General features: G+C 49.1%; 1 protein-coding gene across 1 annotated transcript; it reads right to left on the bottom strand.

Annotated features, from left to right (window-relative positions):
• Positions 1-571: 571 nt before the first annotated feature.
• On the bottom strand, positions 572-16,706 carry syde1 (synapse defective Rho GTPase homolog 1). The gene is made up of 14 exons (XM_076760709.1): positions 16,512-16,706; positions 9,422-9,708; positions 8,508-9,027; positions 8,011-8,349; positions 7,667-7,862; positions 7,130-7,293; positions 6,722-6,841; positions 6,552-6,640; positions 6,179-6,316; positions 5,930-6,056; positions 4,870-5,045; positions 4,416-4,692; positions 4,013-4,309; positions 572-3,150 (listed from the first exon to the last, which is right to left on the bottom strand). Exons 1-14 carry the CDS (start codon positions 16,594-16,596, stop codon positions 2,963-2,965), a joined length of 3,003 nt encoding a protein of 1,000 aa, XP_076616824.1. The 5' UTR covers positions 16,597-16,706; the 3' UTR covers positions 572-2,962.
• Between the last annotated feature and the right edge of the window lie 4,836 nt (positions 16,707-21,542).

Raw genomic sequence — 21,542 nt, 5'->3', positions numbered from 1 at the left:
CGAAGAAACCTGATCAAACATCGATCAATAATCGATTCAGATAACTGAACAAAGTAAAAGCTCTGTAGTCATGACGCAGAGAGGATGTCAAAGGAAGCAGTCAGAGGGGAGAGTCCTGTCAGACAACGCTGAGGGCACACCAGGCCCAATTTGAAGGAGAACCTTGTCCTTTTAAGGAGTTGCAGCCTGAAGTTTGGTGTCCATCAGACACATGACCTTCACTCACCTGATGGACAGTCTATGTTTTAATTGGATGGCATTTGTTTGGGAGAACGAATGAGTTTGTCTTTACAGTTTTCACAAACATTTATCACGTTCAGCAGTTTTTATTATATTTCATAGCTTTAGTCACTCGTCCATCGTGTTCATGTGGGATGTTGTTTGTGACGTATTTCAGTCTGTAGACTGAACAGCTTCATCATTCCTTCACCTTCATTCATTCATCCGTTTGAAGTTCACTCAGTCAGCAGGAGCCCAATCACGTTAACATGTGATTTCATTCCCTCCAATCATTCTAAGAATAACAGCCCAGTCGTTCAGTTAATAATAATAATAATAATAATAATAATAATAATAATAATAATAATAATAATAATGTGTTTAATAGTTGGTCGGGTTAATAAGACAAACAGACAGGCTGCTGTGGTTCCAACAGGAACTGTGCTTCAACACTTTGGTTACATCATCTGCATAGAAACATCATCGTCATCAATAAAAAACAGAAGTGCTTATTGAAGTTGTGCAAAACAAAGTAATACTGTCAAAAACAACAAGAACAACACAGAAAACAGGTTTAAACAACGACATCCTCATTAACACTGAATATGGCATCGTATTCCTTCTGTGGCTTCACAAGCTCATCACAGTGAGAAACTGTACCGTGAAAATACTGACGACCGGCTGGAGCTCACATCGCTCTGCTGCTCGACCTGCCAACAAAGACCTGCAGGGGGCGACAAAGACCTCCTACAGGGGGGCCGAAGGAAACCTACAGGATGGACAAAAACCTGCAGGACCAACAGAAACCTTCTGTGGGACATAGCTAATGGCTCTGAGATCATTATGTGTAGTAATCCTGGGGGTGTCATCATAGCGCCCTCTGGAGGGACATGGCTTTAGTACAACCAGGATCAGGTTCTGACCTAAACACAACCAGTGTCTGGTGAAGTTTTGTATTGTTTAAGTGGTTCAGATCAGTTTGAACGCTGCTTCTGAGCTCCACATGCTTCATGTTTGTGTTCCTGAACTTTCTCAGTTTAAAATGTTGAACTGAGCAGTGAAGCGTCACTTCACACATTACTGTGTGGTCCATTCAGATGAAAGCATTCTCCCCTCTGCTGGCCCCTCCCACTGTCCCTTCAGGTCTTCAGTGACATTTTGACAGAAAAACAGCTAAAAACAGTAAACCTACATGCTAATGCTACATGCTAATGACAGTAAAACAGTGAGTTGTGAATGAGGCCATTATGAGCCACCAGAGTCAGAGGTACAGTTTGTCCGATATTTGGTGGAAAAACCAGGTTCAGATTCTGAGAGGGAGCTAACAGTTCAGAAAGACGTTCCCGCTGTGACCTTCCAGAAGCTCTCATACATCACATCACAGAAGTCTCTTTAGGAAAAGGGAATAAATAAAAACATGTCAGCTGATCAACTCTGATTGGATGGAGCAGCAGAGCGACGAGTTCTGCAGTTTGTTCTCTTCAGTTTAGAGTTTCAACAAGTAAAATTATGGCTTCAACAGTGCAAACAGCCCCAATACAGTCCAACAGGATCCACCATTAACCCAACATGATCCGACAGGATCCAGCATTTACTCAACATGATCCAGCAGGATCCAACGTGATCAAACCGATTCCAACATTAACCCAACGTGATCCGACAGGATCCAGCGTTTACTCAACGTGATCCAGTAGGATCCAACGTGATCCAATGTGATCAAACCCAATCTAGCGTTAATCCAACAGGATCCTACATGATCCAGCAGGATCCAACATTAACCCGTGATCCAACAGGATCCGATGTGATCCAAAAGGATCCGACCCTGATTCCCAGAAAAACAGCACATTTTAGTTCACCTCTGTGACTTCAGAGGGTCTTTATCATCTACAACATCTGTACATCGATAATAATCATAACGTTATGAGGAGGCTCAGAGAGAAACTCTCCTCCTTCATATTGACACTGAAGTTTTGTCTTTGGATCAGAGTTAATCTGGTTGGATTTAGTTTTTTTTGCACAGAATGACAGACTGACAGCTCGTCCACCATGATGACCAGTAGGAGACATCTGGAGACGCAGGAAATGCTACGAGAAGCGCATCAATGTTGTTCCACGTTCTGAGTGGAACTTATCAGCTGATCAAGCACATTCAGAACATTCAGCAACTATGCTTACAAATCTCAATGTCTCATTCCACAACAGGTTTCCCATGAAAATGACATTTCATATCTTGCAATTCTCATATTTATGGGATTTAAACTTTTTACTGTGAGAGAAGCCCCTCATTAAAAAATGTGCTGAAAGCAGAGAAAGATCTGGTTTGTGTGAAAGTTTGTGGTCTCTCTTTGGCACAGCGGTGATGTTTTCAGTCTGTGCTAAAGATAGAAACAACGTCCCAAAAAAGAGGGGTCTATCTGCAGCCACGCCCAATTTACTTCAGGACACACCCACTTTTCATCAGGACACACACCCTTGAGGGCGGATCGTGGAGTGGGTGTGTCCTGTAGCTGCTGTGAGTCTGCAGACAGACCCGTTCGGTGTCTTCAGTTTCCGTGGAGATCAGAGGACGCTGTGAGGAGGTCAGAGGTCAAACTAACAGCTGATCTGAGGTCGGCCTGCTCTCATTATCGGATATAATAACTGTAATCTGTGGTAGTTGTTCAATAGTCTCCAGTAACCTTTGTGGTAACAAAAAAACTTTATTCCTCCTTTTGATCTTCCTCCTCCTCTTCCTCCTCTTCCTCTACAGACATATGTTGATCTGCTTGGCCAGCTCTCGGTCCAGGTCGTGGATCAGAGTATCAAAGTCCTTCAGGCTGAGTCGGCAGTTAAACGGAGCGTCAAAGTCCATGAACTCATCCACGTACAGACCTCCCCCTCCTCCTCCAGATGACCACGCCTCCTTCTTCTCCTCCTCTTCATCTCCACTGCCTGAAACAGAAGCAACAGCAGGAGTGAGGGTGACAGGAGGACCACAACAGGGATCAACACGTGGCAGGTTCTGGATTAAGTCTCAACCTTGTAATAAAGTTTCCATGTTTGAAAGTTAAAAAAAGAAAAAAAATAGACAGATGGTCTGCAGTGACAGCAGCGCCCCCGTGAGACAGTAACATGCATGACACACATCAAATTGAACTTCACTATTAATTGCTCCTACTGGGACGTTTGCTACGTTAGCATTCCACTAGCATGGCAACATGCTAACCTTTACAATGGTGAGATTCTCATTGGTTCAGAGGGATCCTGTCATGAAATGAACTGTTGCCAGTTAACAACAAAGCATCCTCAGTTCAGACATGTAGATTTATGCACACACATGTGGAAACATGTGGACTCAGTTATGGTGCAACATTCTGGAGAGTTTGGTTTCTGATCTAATTCGCTTCTTTCAGAATCGTGATCATGATTTGAGTCAATAATGCAACATTTAGGCAAACGTTTCCTGTTCCTGTCACATTTCAGATGAGTGTAAATCTAAAGGACTGAAGTCTGCAGAGAGACAAAGAGATGAAGAATATTGAGAGACACGGTTTTGGTTTTTGACCTGCTCCCGAACCCTTTCTGACCTGATTTGGTCTTTGCTCGTCCTCAACATGTCTTCACTTGATCTTAAAACTTCTCAGACTCAACATTGACAGACACAGTTAGTTTGGTCAAAGATGTTGAACAGACACAGCTGCTGTTTAGTGTAGTGAAGACCAATGTCTTCCAGTGCCAGAAGGTCTGGTTGCCATCTTTATTTGGGTCAACCAATGGAAATAGATGCGATGAAGCATCGTGCTCATCAGTTTACCTCCATCGCTCTCGCTTCCTGCCACCTCATCATAATCAGCCTCCTGTCCAGACAGAAGGTCTCGTCCGCAGATGCTCCAGTCTCCAGCGTACCGGTTGATTGGTGGCGGGCTCTCCAGCCGGGCCAGACCACTTCGACCCCGACGTGACACCACAACCTCCTCCTCTTGGTTCTGGGGCAGAACCAGTCGCAGCGCGGGATGCCTCTGCTGCTGGTCCAGGGGGTTAGGGGTCAGGGCAGGGGAGGGAGGCAGGGAAACCTCAATGTGGTCATCTGCCGGGACTCGGTGGGTTGGCACTGAGGAGGAAGAATAAGATGCTAAGCAGAGTGACACTTAATGAGGAAATTTCCTCTGCTGTCAGTTTGTTAAAAGTCTCCTGCTCTTTAGTGCCTCCTGTCTCACCTGGCCACAGCTGCAGCAGGTAGTGGAGTGCCTCAATATGTCGTTTGAAATCCACCGCGCTTGCTATCTCCTCACCATGACCGAATCCCTTCCCTCCTCCCCTTCCTCCCCTCCCTCCTCCTCCTCCTCCCCCTCCTCCCCCCGCCCTCCAGGCCTCCTGGGTCGGGGTGAGGAGCACCGGTCCGAAGCAGACGGCGAGGTTCTGATGCGTCATCCTGTTGGACGAGCTGAAGGACGCCACCAGGCTAAGGTGGTCCAGCAAGAGAGACAAGGTGGCCTGAAGAGGGGGACAGAGAGAGAACAGGTAGGTAAACCTGTTGAATCTGGTTACTGACCCTGTAAAACCCCTAGAACAACCTGCTCCAACAACAGCAGTTTAGACTGAATCCTGTGTTACAGCAGGACAACAGAACAGCAGCAGTACTGCAGTAGCAGGACTGCTGTACTTTGTTACCCTCTCTGGAGGCGGCAGACAAGACAGCAGCTCCACGGTGCTCTGGGCCAGCTCGGGATCAGGGGTTGCAGGCGGCGTGGGTGGGGGTCGTAGGGTCATGGCCTCCCTGACGACCTGATACAGAGTCTTGGTGATAAGCTGAGATGGCAGCTCCCGCAGGTAGTCCTTCAGTATACCTGAGAAAACGCAGTACAATTAGGAAACACAAGAGACGACAGGTGAAGTCGTCAAGGTAAAGTTTGAGTTCTGAAAGTCAAGTTTAGCTCATTGCAGTCATGTTAAAACATGTAGAAAGATGTCCAAATCCATGTCCATGCCATTCATGTCAGGTGTGAGTCATATAACACATAAAGGCAATTTTTGAGTCACTCAGGTTACATGTCAGGTACGATCATGTTACTGTGATCAGGCTCAAGTCCATGGGCTCGTCTCAGCACCAAAGAAACCATGCAGTATTTGCAGCAGTCAAATGTGTACTGGTGTAATGGATTTCCAGTAACTGCCACAGTGTCCACGAGAGTGTTTAAACTGTCAGAGTGTGTATGTTCATCAGAACTATCTGCTTCATAACTAAGGTCGTCCTGTCCCTCATGCTAACACACTGCTCTGTTAATCTCACTTCTGGCTTCCAAGTGTTATTTCGACTTGTCTGCATCACATGTGGCTCAGGTGTGTTATTCAGAAATGGGATACACCTGTCTGTTTATCTAGACAGACCCAAGTCATTGAGACATCTTTGATTAAAAGTACTTCAAATCAAGTCATGTCATTAAGATCGCTCACATGGATGGCGAGCTCAGGCCTGGGTCATTAAGGTGAACTAGGAGTCCTTTAGGTCCTTTGAGAGTTTGAACTCAGGTCATGTCAGACTTGGTTGACTATGATATAACCTTGACTTGAACTTGATCTTAATGACTTGGCAAGAACTCAATGACTTGGAAAAGACCGTAGTGGCTCTGACACGAGCCATACTAAACCAAAACTCCTACGTTCGAGTTCAAGTCACTGAGGTTAGGTGCCAGTCTTCAGGTCCAGGTGACCTGACTGTGTATCTGCTGACCTGTAATGACATTGATGTCAGGGTAGAGGTCCTCGCTTAGGCAGACAGCTGAACTGTTCCTCTCAAACCAATCCCTGAGTTCCTTCTTCACGGCAGCAGAACCACACAACCTGTACAGACCCACCACCTGCCGGACACACAGCAGCATCTATGAGGATCCGTCTGGTCTTAGACTTGTAGCAGCACTGAACATGGACGGAAAGCGATCTTGACAAACACTCGAATCAATATCTATAAATACACAGACACCTTCAGTCCTCGTCGCTCTATCTCTGCCACACATTTCTGGATCAACAGGGGGATTGGAGCTGCGGATCCTTCCTTCTCCACCAGATGGTGCAGTTCAACCCCAAACACATTGGCAGGCGCTGCCGGGTCACTGCTGGGCTGTGGGGACAAAGTGCTACAGTTCACCAGCCGCTCACTGTATATCAGTTGAGAAAAGATGGATGTTGCTGTGAGAGGACACTGAAAGCAGACTGTCTGCAGTCAGTCTGTAAAGCTTGAAGAAGGATTAGTTACAGCTGTGAACAGAACTCCACAGCTCGAAAGCTTTCTTTGTTTGGATGTGCTGAACTGTTTCCCACTTTAATTTTTCAGTATCAGTAGTATTGCTGTGTACCTGTGTGTCCCATTTTTCCTGCAGTGACAGTTTGACATAAAGAAGACCTCTGGGCTCCAGCTTCACACAGAGCTGCTGGCTTCGACTCGCTGATGGACAGAAAATACACTCATTAATGTTTGTGCCTCCTCATTCTGTCCACAGTGAAGGTGGTTTATTAAAATAATAACCTTTAAAGAGTGGAGGGATGGAGACTCCACCCAGACTGCAGACTCTGTTCCTGGTTGGACCACCTGAAGTCTGACCCTGATCCGTCCCTGACTTAGACCCGCCACCTGCCTGTGGATTGGCTGCAGAGACAGAAACACAAAACATGCTGATGTGGTTTGGCTTCAACAGCGTTTTATTGACACTTTCCAACATCTGCAAGTCACTAAAGTCAGTGGTGGAAGAAGTACTCAGATATATGCCAATATAATATAAATAACAGTACAGTAAAAGTAATAGTCATTATACAGAATTATGGTATTGGATAATAATTAATAATACATGAATAAATATAATGATGATGTAGTGTCAGCAGCAGAAGCAGTAATTGTAGCAGTAGCAGTAGCAGCAGTACTACTAGTAGCAGGTACCTGGTGTTAACACCACTATGCGGAGCTGCCGGGCTCTCTCCAGCTCCAGGTGGAAGGTGTGGTTTAAGGAGAGGGAGGAGCCTCGCAGGGTCAGGAGGGAGGTCCTCGCCCTCGTCACCCCATCGATCTGGATGGCCAGGAAGACGTCCTTACTGCCCTCTGACCTGTGAGGAGAGACATGCACACAAAAAGGGAGCCAATCAGCTTCAATGCTGAACCCAAACCAAAGTATTCCAGTGTGTAAACCTGCTGCAGGTGAGACTGTGCTGGTCTCAACGTCCTGCATGTGTTTCCACTCTTCTACAGCTTGTGATGGAATACATCCAATCACAGAGCTTCACATTCTGGTATGAGTGCTGCTAACGGCGAGCTGAAGCTGTTCAGAAAGTATGGCACCATGTTTGTTCTCCATGGCAACAGCAGCTGAAGCTCATGGGTATCGTAGTATTAGGAAACAAACTGACCATCAAGCAGGTATTAGGTGATATTAGCTGCCGTTAGCTTGTTCCAGTGTTGGTGTCGGTGGTGTGTTCCTACCTGCTGGTCTTCATCTCCTCCAGGCCCAGTAGATGGACCGTCAGTAAACCAGTCACCCGCTGGCTGCAGCGCTGAGGATCGGAGCCCACGTACAATTGGAAGGAACTGACGTTGCACGCCGTTTCCTGGGAAGTTGTGAGGGGGGGGGCCTGTTGCCGTGGCAGCAGCTCAGGGGAGTCTCCGTCACTAAGATAACCTAAAGGAACGACATGCATTTACCTGCTGAGTTTATGCTGTGGATGAGCAGGTTCATGCTTCACTGCCTCCAGAGGATGAAGACATCCATGGAGTGAAAACATGAATGTTTGTCCTGCTGGACGTCGTCACATGATGAGCTGGTTTACCTCCTTTACTGGCAGAACGTCCTCTTGAAGACCGTCGCAGGGGTCTGACTGGAGGGGCGGAGCTATCAAGGTGATATCTGCTGATCACATTCTGGTTGGACAAGGCTGACGATGATGCTGTATTCTTACTGGTCGACTCGTCCCCACCCCCTCTGCTGTCGTTTCCCTGGCGATGGGCGCGAGAGGAGCGAAGGCTGAGTTTGCGGCGCAGCTCAGGAAGTTTCTTCATCTTCAGGGAGAGTTTCCTCACTGTACCAGGAGACCGTAGCCTGTCAATCACACTGGTGGACACAACCCCTTTCTTTTGGGAGGCGGGGCTAGAGTCAGAGGGAGGGTAGTCTGAGGAGAGAGACACAAAGACTGAACATCTCCTGAAACTGAAAACACAAAGTGAGCGGTGTTTTTTCAGCCAGCAGACCTGGCGGAGCGCCAGCAGCAGGAAGTGAGACTAAAGATATTCTTAGTGGGAGGACGCAGGTGGAGTCAGGTCTTCTTACCTGCGTTTTCTGTTGTGATGTTATCAATATGGTGGCTAACGCTTGGATTGGCGCCCTCCAGTGGACAGCCACTGCTAAAACTCTCTGCTGACCCGACCCACACACCTCCCAGCTCTGCCCTGGAATCTCCCGGCCCCGTCCTCTTAGCTGCTCGTCCCTCGTCCCTCTTGTCTCTCCTCCTCCATATCTCCTCCTCCCTGCGTGGACCCACTGCGTCCTCCTCCTCAGGGATCGGGTTGTACCAGATGTTGCTGCCACTCTCCTCCTGCAGCCCACAGGCCTCGTCTGAAGCCTGGGTCTTTGCTGAGGAGAGCACCCAGGCTCGGCTGCTGCGATCCAGGCTTTGGAGATAGGCACGCTGGCCAGACTTGGTGCTGACAGAGGTGGTGGGTGCATCAGGGGAGCCCCCTGCTGGCTGGGGGGCTTCCTGGTGGACAGCTGAAGAACTGACAGGAACACAGGAGGTGCTGGTCATATCCCAGGCCAGACTGATGCACGTCCTGTTGCTGCACTGCTCTGTCTGGGATTCAGAACAAGGAGTGGGAGTCAAAGCACTGACAGGAGGGGTCCAACACCAGGAGCAGGACCAGAAGGAGGGGCTGCGGTATTAAGAGGAGGGGTCAAACTACCATGAGGAGAACATGAAGGTTCGGTCCATCTGCCAAGAGTAAAACAAGAAGTCGAACTACCAGAAGAAGAAGAGCAAGAAGGAAAGGTCAAGTGCTAAAAGAGGGGTCAGACTACCAGGAGAACAAGAAGACCAGGCTGAGCTTAAAGGACAAAAGAAGAAGAATCAGCAATCAGACCCAGGGAGGACGATGAGGACTGAGTCAAACTACCAGGAGTACACTGAGGTCATTATGGTCCCTCTATTTTAAGACTACGTAGGGAATTGAACTGCAAACCTCTCGTACCTTATCCTGTGCTAGCCTCTGACTCCAGGCCTGCCCAGGTGCATCCTGGGATATCCCTGATGGTTGCTCCCGGTCAGAGATCCTGGGGGCGGAGCTTGAGGGCAAGGTGGTGGGTGGAGCAGTGGAGCCCTGCCGTGCCCACATCTGTTTCTTAGCAACTGTGATGTGGTTTTGTGGGGGCGAGGGGGGATCAGGGTCTGCTGCTGGTGGAGTTCTTGTGGTCATCATTGATGGTGATGATGGTGATGAAGATGTCTGGAGGACAGCATCAGGCATGGATGGAACATCTGCAGGAAACACACACACACACACACACACACACACACACAGCTGTTAATAACATTCTCATGTTTGGCTTAAAGTGTTTGGTGTGAAGAAATTTGAGGAGAGCGAAGGAATTCAGTGGTGAGTGACTTTGTTCTCGTCTCTCTCTTTTGGTTTCTATGTGGCAGATCATTGAAGACAAGAGTCATGACTGAAGGGTCAAAGCCTCATCACAGTAGTAGCAGCAGCAGTAGTCAAATGCAGAAAACCAACGACGACCAAATGAGAATGAGTCAGACGTACTGCAGCTCCGCACGGATGAACACGACATGTTACTGACATGATGCTCTTTATGTTAGCCTGTGAAACTACCGAGTGTTTCGACCTGCAGACGGTTCACCTGACCGCTCAAACGCTGCTTTGACACACTGTCCAGTCCTCCAGTCATCCTCATGGCTGGTCTCAGAGATGGAGGCTGAACTCCATCATGTGTCTACAAACAGCTATGTTTGAAGGTGTCCTGTTGAAGCTGAAACACAACCAGCTGGAGGCATCAGAGAGTTACGACTGAACTGAATGTCTCATGATCGCGTCCCCTCACGCTCTCAGTCCAGTCTCTGGTCTGAGATGTCAGACTCCTGCACAGTTTGGTCTTTATTGATCTACAATCAGATTGGTCACATCAGCTGTTTCTTTTGAAACAAACGGGAAAATGTAAAGTGCTTCATCAGTTCTAACCACAGATTTTCTCTCTGACATCCTGAACATCTGGATTTCTTTCTTACAGCTCTGTGCTTCCTGTGTGTGTGTGTGTGTGTGTGTGTGTGTGGGTCTTGTGACACACAGTGTGCAGACTGTCTGAGCAGCATGAATAAACCCGCTGTATGTGTGTTTGTATCTGACCTCAGTAAAAACTACTGTTGTTCTGTACTTCACCCAGATGGGCGTAGCTTTGCAGGACGTAGCTTCAGCGAGCTCTGCTCCATCCTCTGAGTTATTTCTAAAAACAAAGCAAACACATACTGTCTGTGTATCTGTTCTGACACCTGCAGCACGAACATGGAAACTGATGCTGAACATCTATTGGAGGATACGACAGTGAGGTTTGACGTTGGACATAGTTCAGTCCTAACGTCTAAATGTCCGTGTAGACAAACGTTGCTGTTGCAGTCGTATCAGCAAGGAGCATAAATCTGCATGAATCTTTGTGAATCTGTGAGCAGAAAAAATAAAAAATCTTTTCTGGTTGAAGCCTCCTTTAATCTGAAGGTTCAGACAAATATTAGACTAATAAGCAACTTTATCAGTTATAGTTTGCTGTTAATCCACAAACTGTAGAGACGACCCAACGGGAACACAGATGTCAGCTCAGCCATACATTCAGGTAATGGGGGACACTGATAACTGATAGAAACGTCACAGCTACAGTCATCACTGCACTGACACTGCAGACACTGACATGCTTTTGTTCAAGGGAGGGGGCACAGTGAATAGGTGGGGGGCACTGCCCCCTGGTGCCCCCTCAGGGAGCTAACACTGTGCCCTGGGGTGACTGGCTGGTGATTGGCTTTGTTATGGCCAATTTTAGTTCAGGTTCAGTTCAGTTTGATCTCTCAGAGCTTAAGGGTGTATTAACCTGCAGGTTACCGTAGCAACCGGACTGATGCTTCAAGCTCCGTTAGCAATTCACTCAGTCTAGGATCCCTGGAACCTTCTCAAGGACCCTTGAACATCTTTCAGGACCTCTACAACCTCATCAAAGACAACTGGAGGGTCTTTATGATCCCATGTAACCTCAAGAACTGCTGTAATCTCTTCCAGGACCATGGAACCTCCTCAAGGCCCCATGCTAACTCATCACAAGAGGACTAAAACCTTTGCAAGGACCCCCAAGGACCCCTGGAACTTCCTTAATGAGCTCTATTGCCTAGTCAAGGACCCTTTGGATTTTTCAAGAATCGCTAATACCTTCACACAGACTTCTGAAACTTGACCTCCTCAAGGACTCTCAGATCACTGAGACTGATGGAGGCCTCGATGATTGTTCTGTGAGCAGTTTAACTTCTGTTCTACATCAGAGCTCAATGTCGGTTAACCTGCAGGTAACCAGAGCAACAGATGCCGATGCTCGAGGCTGTGTTGGCTGTGAACTCACTCAAGGACCCTTACAATCTTTGCAAGAACACGTGAACCTCTTCAAGGACCGTTTGATATGGGACCTTTTGAGGTTCTGTTGGAAGCTCTTCGGGCGCCATTTGAACCCTCTTTTGGGAATGTTTTCAATTCCGTATCTATTGAACCTTTTCAAGTACCGTTTGAGCCCCATTAAGGTACCCCAGGTTCCACATCCAACAGCTCCAGAACAACATGATGACTGATGTGGAGCCGTGTTTGCATCACCTGATCCAGTCTTCTCTGTCTTTGAGCTCTGTGTTTGGTCTCCTCCCATCTGCTCATTAGCTGCTAAATACTCGACTGTGTTCACCAGCTTGACTCTGACTGTCTGCTGTTTGCTGCTCAGCGGGAAGTGAACTGAGGCTACGCTCTGAAGCTAAAACAACTCTGATTGGGTACAGGGCCAGACAGGAAGTGATACTCTCCAGAGGTCGGCCTCCACTTCCTGTCATCTGAACGAAACCAAAGAGGACCCGATAGAGGAATGTGTGTGTATGTGTGAGAGAGAGCTAATATTAAACCATCTGTTCTAAATTTTCAGAAGCCTGAGAAATGCTGATCAGTGAGGGAAGAGGAGAGAGGAGCAGAGAGAGGGAGGAGGGAGGAGGAGCGAGGGGTGAGGACGAGGGGGAGGGTGAATAAACAGCTGTGACTGCAGATGTCAATGACCCCCCTGTTTTAAAGACTAAACACACTGCTGTCTATTCACTATTCATTAGTCTTAAAATACACAGAAACACACAGACTGCAGTCAGCAACACACACCCACACACACACACACACACACACACCCACACACACACACACACACACACGCACACACACACACACACACACACACGCACACACACCCACACACACACACACACACACACACGCACACACACGCACACACACACACACACACACACACGCACACACACCCACACACCCACACGCATACACACACACACACAAACCCACACACACACACACACCCACACACACGCACACCCACACACACGCACACACACACACACGCACACACACACACGCACACGCACACACGCACACCCACACACCCACACGCACACACACACTCACACACCCACACGCACACACACAAACCCCCCCCCACACACACACACGCACACACACGCACACACACACTCACACACCCACACGCACACACACAAACCCCCCCCCCACACACGCACACACACACTCACACACCCACACGCACACACACAAACACCCCCCCCCCCCCCCACACACACACACACACACACACACACGCACACACACACACTCACACACACACGCACACACACACACACAAACACACACACACACACACTCACACAGTCTTCCACGAACAAGCATTGGTGAGGTCCAAAGTTACAGAAACTCAGAGATGTGTGTCAGAGCAAGCCTTAAAAGTTAGCATTAAAATGCTAAAATCAATTAAAATCCTAACAGAGAGCCGCTGGGAGAGCTGAGCCGCTGACGGTGGAGGGAGGCCTGGCTGACCTGAGGACAATTCACTGCAGTAATCAGACCGAGAACACAAAGCATGAACAGCTCTTTGCAGATCGGACCTCAGAGATTAACTTGAACGGGAAGAAACACGAGTGAACAACACTTTGACTGGGTCATCCAAACAGAGCTTAGCATCAGATATTAGCTCTGGATTCCCAGCAGCCTGTTCGGTCCGACAGGCTGAACAGAATGACTTCAGACTTCTCATCATTACATTCAAGGACATTCTGGGACATCCAGGATTTGACATCAGAGAGATGGGTTGAGAGATTAGCTGAGCCGCTAGGATCTGTGGGTCTTAACAACATGTAGAACCGAGCATCATCGGCAGAAAAAAGGTAAAACATGTACAGAAAAGAGAAAGGGGCCAAGAACTGAACCATGAGGGACACCACAGCTCGACTGAGCCACAGAGGAAGAAGAGTCACTCAGAGAGGCTGAGGAAGGAAGTTCTGCCGGAGAGGATTCTGTGTAATAAGCTCAGAGCCGAGTCCCTGATGCCCACCCAGGTCTGCAAACGATGTGTGTGTGTGTGTGTGTGTGTGTGTGTGTGTGTGTGTGTGAGCAGAGTTAACAGTTTCATATCGAAAATCTTCATTTAGTTCAACTTACTGCGACCTCACAAGGAGAGAGATAAACAGGAAGAAACCACACACACACATACACACACACACACACACACACACACACAGGTCTAATGACAGGAAATGGTCAGCTGACCCTGTTTGTCTGCAGGAAGCTGAACATTAAAGTGTGTGTGTGTAGATGGATTGATTACAGACAGACAGGTTTTGAGGTCACACTGAATTGATTCTGTCTCTTCTTACGTCAGCTGATCAGATTGCTGGGGTTAGACTGTCGATCGGTGTCACGTGATGCCTTATCAATATGATCTCACTACGCATTCAGCTGTTCACTGTGACATCATCCCCTAAAGCATCAAAACTGAGAACAACACACGATGACTGAAAACCAGGTCAATTCACTGAAGGTTAAAACTATAAACCAACATAACACAAACCCTTCAGGTGGCAGCTACACCTGTGAGACACAGCAGAGGGCTGAGCTGCACATACACGCTGCAGACGTACAATCAATCTGAGCATCTGAACAGGAAAACCCGACTCGACTCGACTCGACTCGACCTGACTCGACTCGACTCGACTCGACTCGACTCGACCTGACTCGACTCGACTCGACCTGACTCGACTCGACTCGACTCGACTCGACTCAACCTGACTCGACTCGACTCGACTCGACCTGACTCGACTTGACCTGACTCGACTCGACTTGACCTGACTCGACTTGACCTGACTCGACTCGACCTGACTCGACTCGACTCGACTCGACTCGACTCGACTCGACTCAACCTGACTCGACTCGACTCGACTCGACCTGACTCGACTCGACCTGACTCGACTCGACTTGACCTGACTCGACTTGACCTGACTCGACTCGACCTGACTCGACCTGACTCGACTCGACTCGACCTGACTCGACTTGACCTGACTCGACTCGACCTGACTCGACTCGACCTGACTCGACTCGACTCGACCTGACTCGACTCGACTCGACCTGACTCGACTCGACCTGACTCGACTCGACTCGACTCGACTCGACTCGACTCGACAGGCTCGCATTTCATGAATCACTTTGTTGTCTGTCCTCTCTAGACTCGTGCAGACATCAGTCCAGGGTCTGTGTAGCCTAGCTTAGCACGAAGACTGGAAGCATTTGGAAACCGTTAGCCTAGCTCCACGCTAGCGCCCCCCTCTCTAAATGCCAGTGCGGTGACACTGGTGAACTCAGCAGAGTTGTGCGGCATCTCTGTGTCATGTGATCAGCCTCCACACAGACTCTCACTGTACCGGCGGTGACATCACAGATGGCATCAGCGCTGCCAGCGGTTCATTGGCTGTGCGTCTGCTCCTACATTCACAGCTACAGACACCACCGTCATCCCTGTCTGAGTTTCAGAGAAACACTGCAGCTGACCTCGACTCACGCTGACCCTGAAGTTCTGATCCGAAACAGATCAGGTCTAAAAATAAAACAGCAGTGGAAAAACTTGCTGAAGGCGACGAGCATGAAGTGATTCCACAGACCTGATCTGAGCGTCGCTCTTTACAGGACGTATGTCTACGTTCAGGGTACGGCTCTCAGTCCGCCTCCAGATGGACTGAGGTTCAGTTTGTCTGTGGTGACAAGACAACATGGACCAACCAGAGGACTGAGACACTGGACATGTGACACCTGAATGCATTTACAAGCCAATGAAGCGATCATGTGATACGTCTGCTGATCACAGCGACTGTCAGCAAGTTTTAAAGATCAGCTGAGAAACATTTGATGTGTCTTCATCAATGTGGATCAGCCGTCCCCCAAAGACAGGACCAGGAGGGCTGCGCCCCACTCCACAGCCTGCTCAGCTAGCTGCTGAGGCTAGCAGTGGACACATGCATGTCTGTCCGTCTCTGTCTCCCTCTCGTCTCTCTGTCTGTCTGTCCGTCTGCCTGTCTCTCTCTCAGTCTGTCTGTCTGTCTGTCTCTTTGTCAGACTGTCTAACTCTTCTGGACCCTGCAGTGGGACTGGACGCAGTCACGTGACCTACTGCTGTAGTGCCCTGCAGCAAAGCGCTGACGATCGCTGTCTGTCTCACTGTGAGGACTGTTTGTCCTCACAGTGACATTCACATCAAACGAGGCTGCTGGATCCTACAAACAGAACGTCGAATTCATGAGTTCATCGTCTGTCAAACCTGGACGAGTCGTCTCAGAGACGACTGGTCTCTGAGATAAAAGTTTGACTCTGGGGGACAAGCAGTTCGGTGCTGCCTCAGACCACTGAAGCGCCTCTCAGTCGAGTTCCAGATGAATTCGTGAGCTGCTTCAGTCGTGATGAATCTGTTTCATGACTTTTAAACACATTTGCTTTTCAAACCACAGAACTCTAAACGACGTTTCGCCTGCAGAGAGACGCCGTGAACTGATCCACAGTCTGCCCCCTCTTTGTTTGTGTGAGCAGCAGCAGCAGCAGCGTTCAGAGAAGCTGAACGGTGAACAGGACGTTCAGCCTGAGCTGCGTTCACAAACACTAACTTCAACTGATGATGTTAACGTCTGCAGCTGCTCACCGCTCAGTTTGGGGTCGGTCTTCCTGCGGGATCTGTCTTTGCCTCTCAGCCTGGAGAAGGTCCTCTTCAGCAGGGGCTCGGCCATGGCGGACCCCGCCTCCTCCTCCTCGGTACTCCTGGAGAGGAGAAGAAGAATCCGGCAGGAGCAGAGAGGAGTCAGCGCTCCTTCATGACTCCGACTCCTCGCTCACTGTGACTCTGTGAGAGCTGCAGAACAGGAAATGAATTCCACACATTCTTTCCCAAACTCCCCCTCTCCTCCTCCTCCTCCGCCTCCTGCTCCCCCCATGTTCCTCCTCCCACTCTCCTCCCTCCACAGGGAGAGAAGGAGGCACAGGGCTCGTGGGAAATGTAGTGCTGATGCTCCAGAAACAAAATGTTCTACAAACACAGAAAGAAGTTGAAGTTCTTTTCTTTCTTTAGTTCAGTTTGTTTTTATCTCCTGACGTTTTATTTAAAGTCCCAAAGCGATGCTGCGTCTCACCGTGTGCACGAACGAGATCTGATTTATCACAGAGCTCAGCTGCAGGAACACATGAAGCTCACCAATGCAGTTTATAAATAAAAAAAGTGATAAAATTAAAGATATATAATGATCGTGGCAGAGCCAGAAGCTGGAAACACTCAGTGCAAAGATATGAAGGAGATTTCTTTCATAGTTATTGTTGCTGTATTCGCTATTTTTGAAGCCAGACAACAAAAATCAATATCGAGATTTATGTTCGTGAAACATCTATATTCATACTTAAGGTATATATATATATGTGTGTGTGTGTGTGTGTGTGTGTGTGTGTGTGTGTGTTTAGAATCTCATTGGCTATTCAGGGTGTCAGTCATCTGTAAAGTTGGTTATGATTAGTTGATCTCCACAGGCTTCGGATGGCAGCTCGTGATTGGTCAGAGAAGTTTCATTTGAACCCTGAGACGGGAAGAGGAACTGGAGACAAGATGGCCGCCTGTTAGCTTGTGGAAGCTGTAATGGTGGAAAGCAGAGAAGAGGAGCTGAAGACGAGCTCGTCTCCTGCTGATGTGAAGGAGAAAACATGTTTCTGTGGATTCTGCTCATGTTCTGGACTAAATCTTTTCACTGCAGCGGATCTTCTGGACCTTTGTGGACGTTTCACACCGTTTTTGTCCGAGTGTTTTCGTCTGCGGATCGCTGAGAGACGTCAGCGGTGAGTCTGTTTTAAAGCCGCTGTTTGTCTGCTGCTGCTGTTCGTTGAGCCTCCTGCTCTGATTGGACCTTCACGTGGTTTCAATCGATCGATTCACGTCGATCTGAGCTTTCTGACGTGTTTGATAGTTTGTCCATTGACGGAAGAGCACTGATCAATAATGAGTTGTGTTACAGCCCACAGGTTGGCTAACGTTGCGAGCTAGCTAGCGCTCCATATTAGCCTGGTCGAATGGCCTCCATGTTCAGGTGTGCGTTTACAAACCTGAACCTTCAGTCCGCTGTTCACCGGCTGATGCTGATGATCCTGAACCACTTCCTGTGGCTGGCGGCTGAGGTCGACTCTCACCAACAACGTCTTGTGTCCATAAGCTGGTAGTGTAGCTGGTTGGGTGGTGGTGGTGTGATGGTGAGACCAAAAGCTGATCTTCTCTTACGCCTAACCAAGTGGTTTCGCGCCTGAACATAACCAGACGTCAACCGCAGCCTTCTGACATGAACATGAAATGAACGTTTGAAGGTAAAGAAGCGTAATTTTCAGAGGATGTGTGGTTTGCACAAACGTACAAATGCTCTAGACGTAGAGGAGCAGAAGTATACAACTGCATAAACAGGAAATACACAAGTAAAGTACAAATACCTTGAATTATACAAGTACAGCACTTGAGTAAATGTAGACTTAGTTACATCAGCACAGACAGCAGCGGTCACTGATACACTTTGAACCACAGAGGGAGTGAAATGAGGGAAATCCACTCAGCTGATTGGCTGAAAAAGAACACGGCTGAGCTTTAAATCTATCGGACAGAAGAGACTCTGCTCAAGAAGGTTAAAGAATGAATGTGATATTTCCTGTGAATTAACCAGAGCATGAAGGACTCTTTTCCAAACCTAAGTTGCAGTATGTGCAGTCAGCTGCTGTCGTCCGTCTACACACTGAACTGTACACGCTTTATTTATTTTTCATGTACATTTCACACTGTTTTACTGCTCATGTTTCCATATCACACTATGTATCTTAGATTGTCATATTTTTCTGAGAGAGAGATTATTTGATATTTTCTATTACATCTTATATTTTATATTCCATGTTTATTGCTGTTTGCATCAGGGATTTGAGGGAAATGATATTTGAATCCTGTGCATGTCCTGTACAAACAATGAAGTTGACTTGACTTCTACCCAAACAGTCTGAATGTGAAGTCTGAGGAGCAGCTATACAACCAAACACTAGAGGGAGACGTCGCAGCGTCTGCAGCCAGCTGCTCCTCGGACACCTCCCGCTGCAGGAAACCACAGTTTGACTCCACTAAATACCACCAGACGTTTAAAGAGGCCAAACGCTCACGAGACAACTGTCCAACTGTCCCTGAGCCTCTCTGGATAAACACCTTCAACAGGGAGACGGACCGCAGTGAACACACACACGTTAATGGACATACATGTACGTATATACGTATGTGTGTGTATATAGAAATATGTGTGTGCGTGTACATATAGATATATGTACGTATACAGGTACCAGGGGTCGGCCCCACCAGAGCTCACCTGAAGAATCTGATGCTAAAATCCTTTATTCTGTTGGACACTGATGATCTGATTGGACCTCTTTGGGCCTTCAGCAGTTCTTAAAATGAAACCTTGTGAAATGTTTGGAGGAGAAAAGTTTCAGAAACATGAAACACGATGAGGAGACACGACGACACGCCGATTTTATTTTCACCTTCACAGTGAGTCGACTTTCTAAATGAACCGTGTTAGTATTTGGTGACAGAGAGCAGGACTTCTACTTCACAGCCTCCACGATGTCCTCGGCTGTTTGTCCTCTGTCCGTCTTTATTCATGGAGACACGTACGTGCATTTCTTTTTATCCAATTTTTATTTATTATTTGGTCCAAATCAAAGTGTGGGAGGAAACCTGAGCACCAGGAGAAAACCCACACAGCACCCACAGAAACAAGGCGGAGGTGTTTCTGTGGTGCTGTGTGGGTTTTCTACTCTTCTTGGTTTTCACCAGGTTTTCTTCCAGTCTTCACCCACTTGTTTCGGGACACCAAGGCCCTCCTTTTGGTGTTGGCCTTCAGACAGAGCTCCTCCAGACGTTTCCTTTCTCCTTCCAGCTCCTTCTCTCTCGTCTCCCAGCTCTGCACTTTCTCTGCCGGCTCTTCACTGAACTTCTGCTGCAGATCGAGAGACAGACGGTCTTTCTCCTCCTTGAGGAGGTGGACCTCCTCGTCTCTCAGGTTGAGCTGGTGCGTCGCCTTGTTCAGCGCCATCTGCAGGTCGTTCTGCAGCACGACAGTCTTCTGGTTCTCCAGTTTCAACTGGAGTGTCTCGTCGCTCTGGTCTGGGATGATCTCCACCTGCTCTGTGTGGGACTGGACGCTTGTCTTGAGGGAGGACATCTCCTTGGTCCTCCTGAGTTCATCTTGGAACTCCCTCTCCTTGAGCTCCAGAAGCTCCTGCAGCCTGTTCAAAGAGACAAACAGCACTGATGAACTTCTCCTCGTCCTCGTCCTCGTCCTCGTCCCCTCTGGTATCTGACAGACATGAAGGTTTGTGTAGGATGTGAAGTGTCTCCTTCAGACCGACGTCGTCTCCCCTGATCTCGTTCTTTGTTTCTTCTCGTCCTTCTGATCTTAAGTTTCATCCTGATGTCTCTTTTTGAACAGCTTGTTTTGACTCGTTCATCCTCTCAGACTCCTCATGAGCAGGAGCCCAGAGGAGGAGGAGGCTCAGTCCTGAAGCCATCTGTCACGTTTTATTTCATACCAGCAGTGTTATGAAGTGTGTTGGTGTCTCTGGTGTGATCAGCTGACTCCTCAGCTCCCCTCGGCTCCTCTCGACTCCTCTCGGCTCCCCTCGGCTCCCCTCAGCTCCCCTCTGCTCCCCTCTGCTGACTCCTCAGCTCCTCTCAGCTCCCCTCAGCTCCCCTCTGCTGACTCCTCAGCTCCTCTCAGCTCCCCTCAGCTCCCCTCTGCTGACTCCTCAGCTCCCCTCGGCTCCTCTCGACTCTTCTCGGCTCCTCTCAGCTCCCCTCAGCTCTTCTCGACTCCTCTCGGCTCCTCTCGGCTCCCCTCGGCTCCTCTCGACTCCTCTCGGCTCCCCTCAGCTCCCCTCAGCTCCCCTCTGCTGACTCCTCAGCTCCCCTCGGCTCCTCTCGACTCCTCTCGGCTCCCCTCGGCTCCCCTCAGCTCCCCTCTGCTCCCCTCTGCTGACTCCTCAGCTCCTCTCAGCTCCCCTCAGCTCCCCTCTGCTGACTCCTCAGCTCCTCTCAGCTCCCCTCAGCTCCCCTCTGCTGACTCCTCAGCTCCCCTCGGCTCTTCTCGGCTCCTCTCGACTCCTCTCGGCTCCCCTCAGCTCCCCTCAGCTCCCCTCTGCTGACTCCTCAGCTCCCCTCGGCTCTTCTCGGCTCCTCTCGACTCCTCTCGGCTCCTCTCGGCTCCCCTCAGCTCCCCTCAGCTGACTCCTCAGCTCCTCTCGACTCCTCTCGGCTCCCCTCGGTTCCTCTCGGCTCTTCTCGACTCCTCTCGGCTCCCCTCGACTCCTCTCGGCTCCCCTCAGCTCCCCTCAGCTGACTCCTCAGCTCCTCTCGACTCCCCTCGACTCCTCTCGGCTCCCCTCGACTCCCCACGGCTCCCCTTGGCTCCTCTCGGCTCCCCTCGACTCCTCTCGGCTCCTTTCGGCTTCCCTCGGCTCCCCTCGACTCCTCTCAGCTCCCCTTGGATCCCCTCAGCTCCCCTCAGCTGACTCCTCAGCTCCTCTCGGCTCTTCTCGGCTCCTCTCGGCTCCTTTCAGCTTCCCTCGGCTCCTCTCGGCTCCTCTCGGCTCCCCTCAACTCCTCTCGGCTCCTCTT

The sequence above is a fragment of the Chaetodon auriga genome, chromosome 20 (assembly GCF_051107435.1).
Source record: "Chaetodon auriga isolate fChaAug3 chromosome 20, fChaAug3.hap1, whole genome shotgun sequence".
Taxonomy (NCBI): Eukaryota; Metazoa; Chordata; class Actinopteri; order Chaetodontiformes; family Chaetodontidae; genus Chaetodon; species Chaetodon auriga.
Note: the sequence above shows the minus strand (reverse complement) of the source record. Positions and strands in the feature narration are given on the sequence as shown.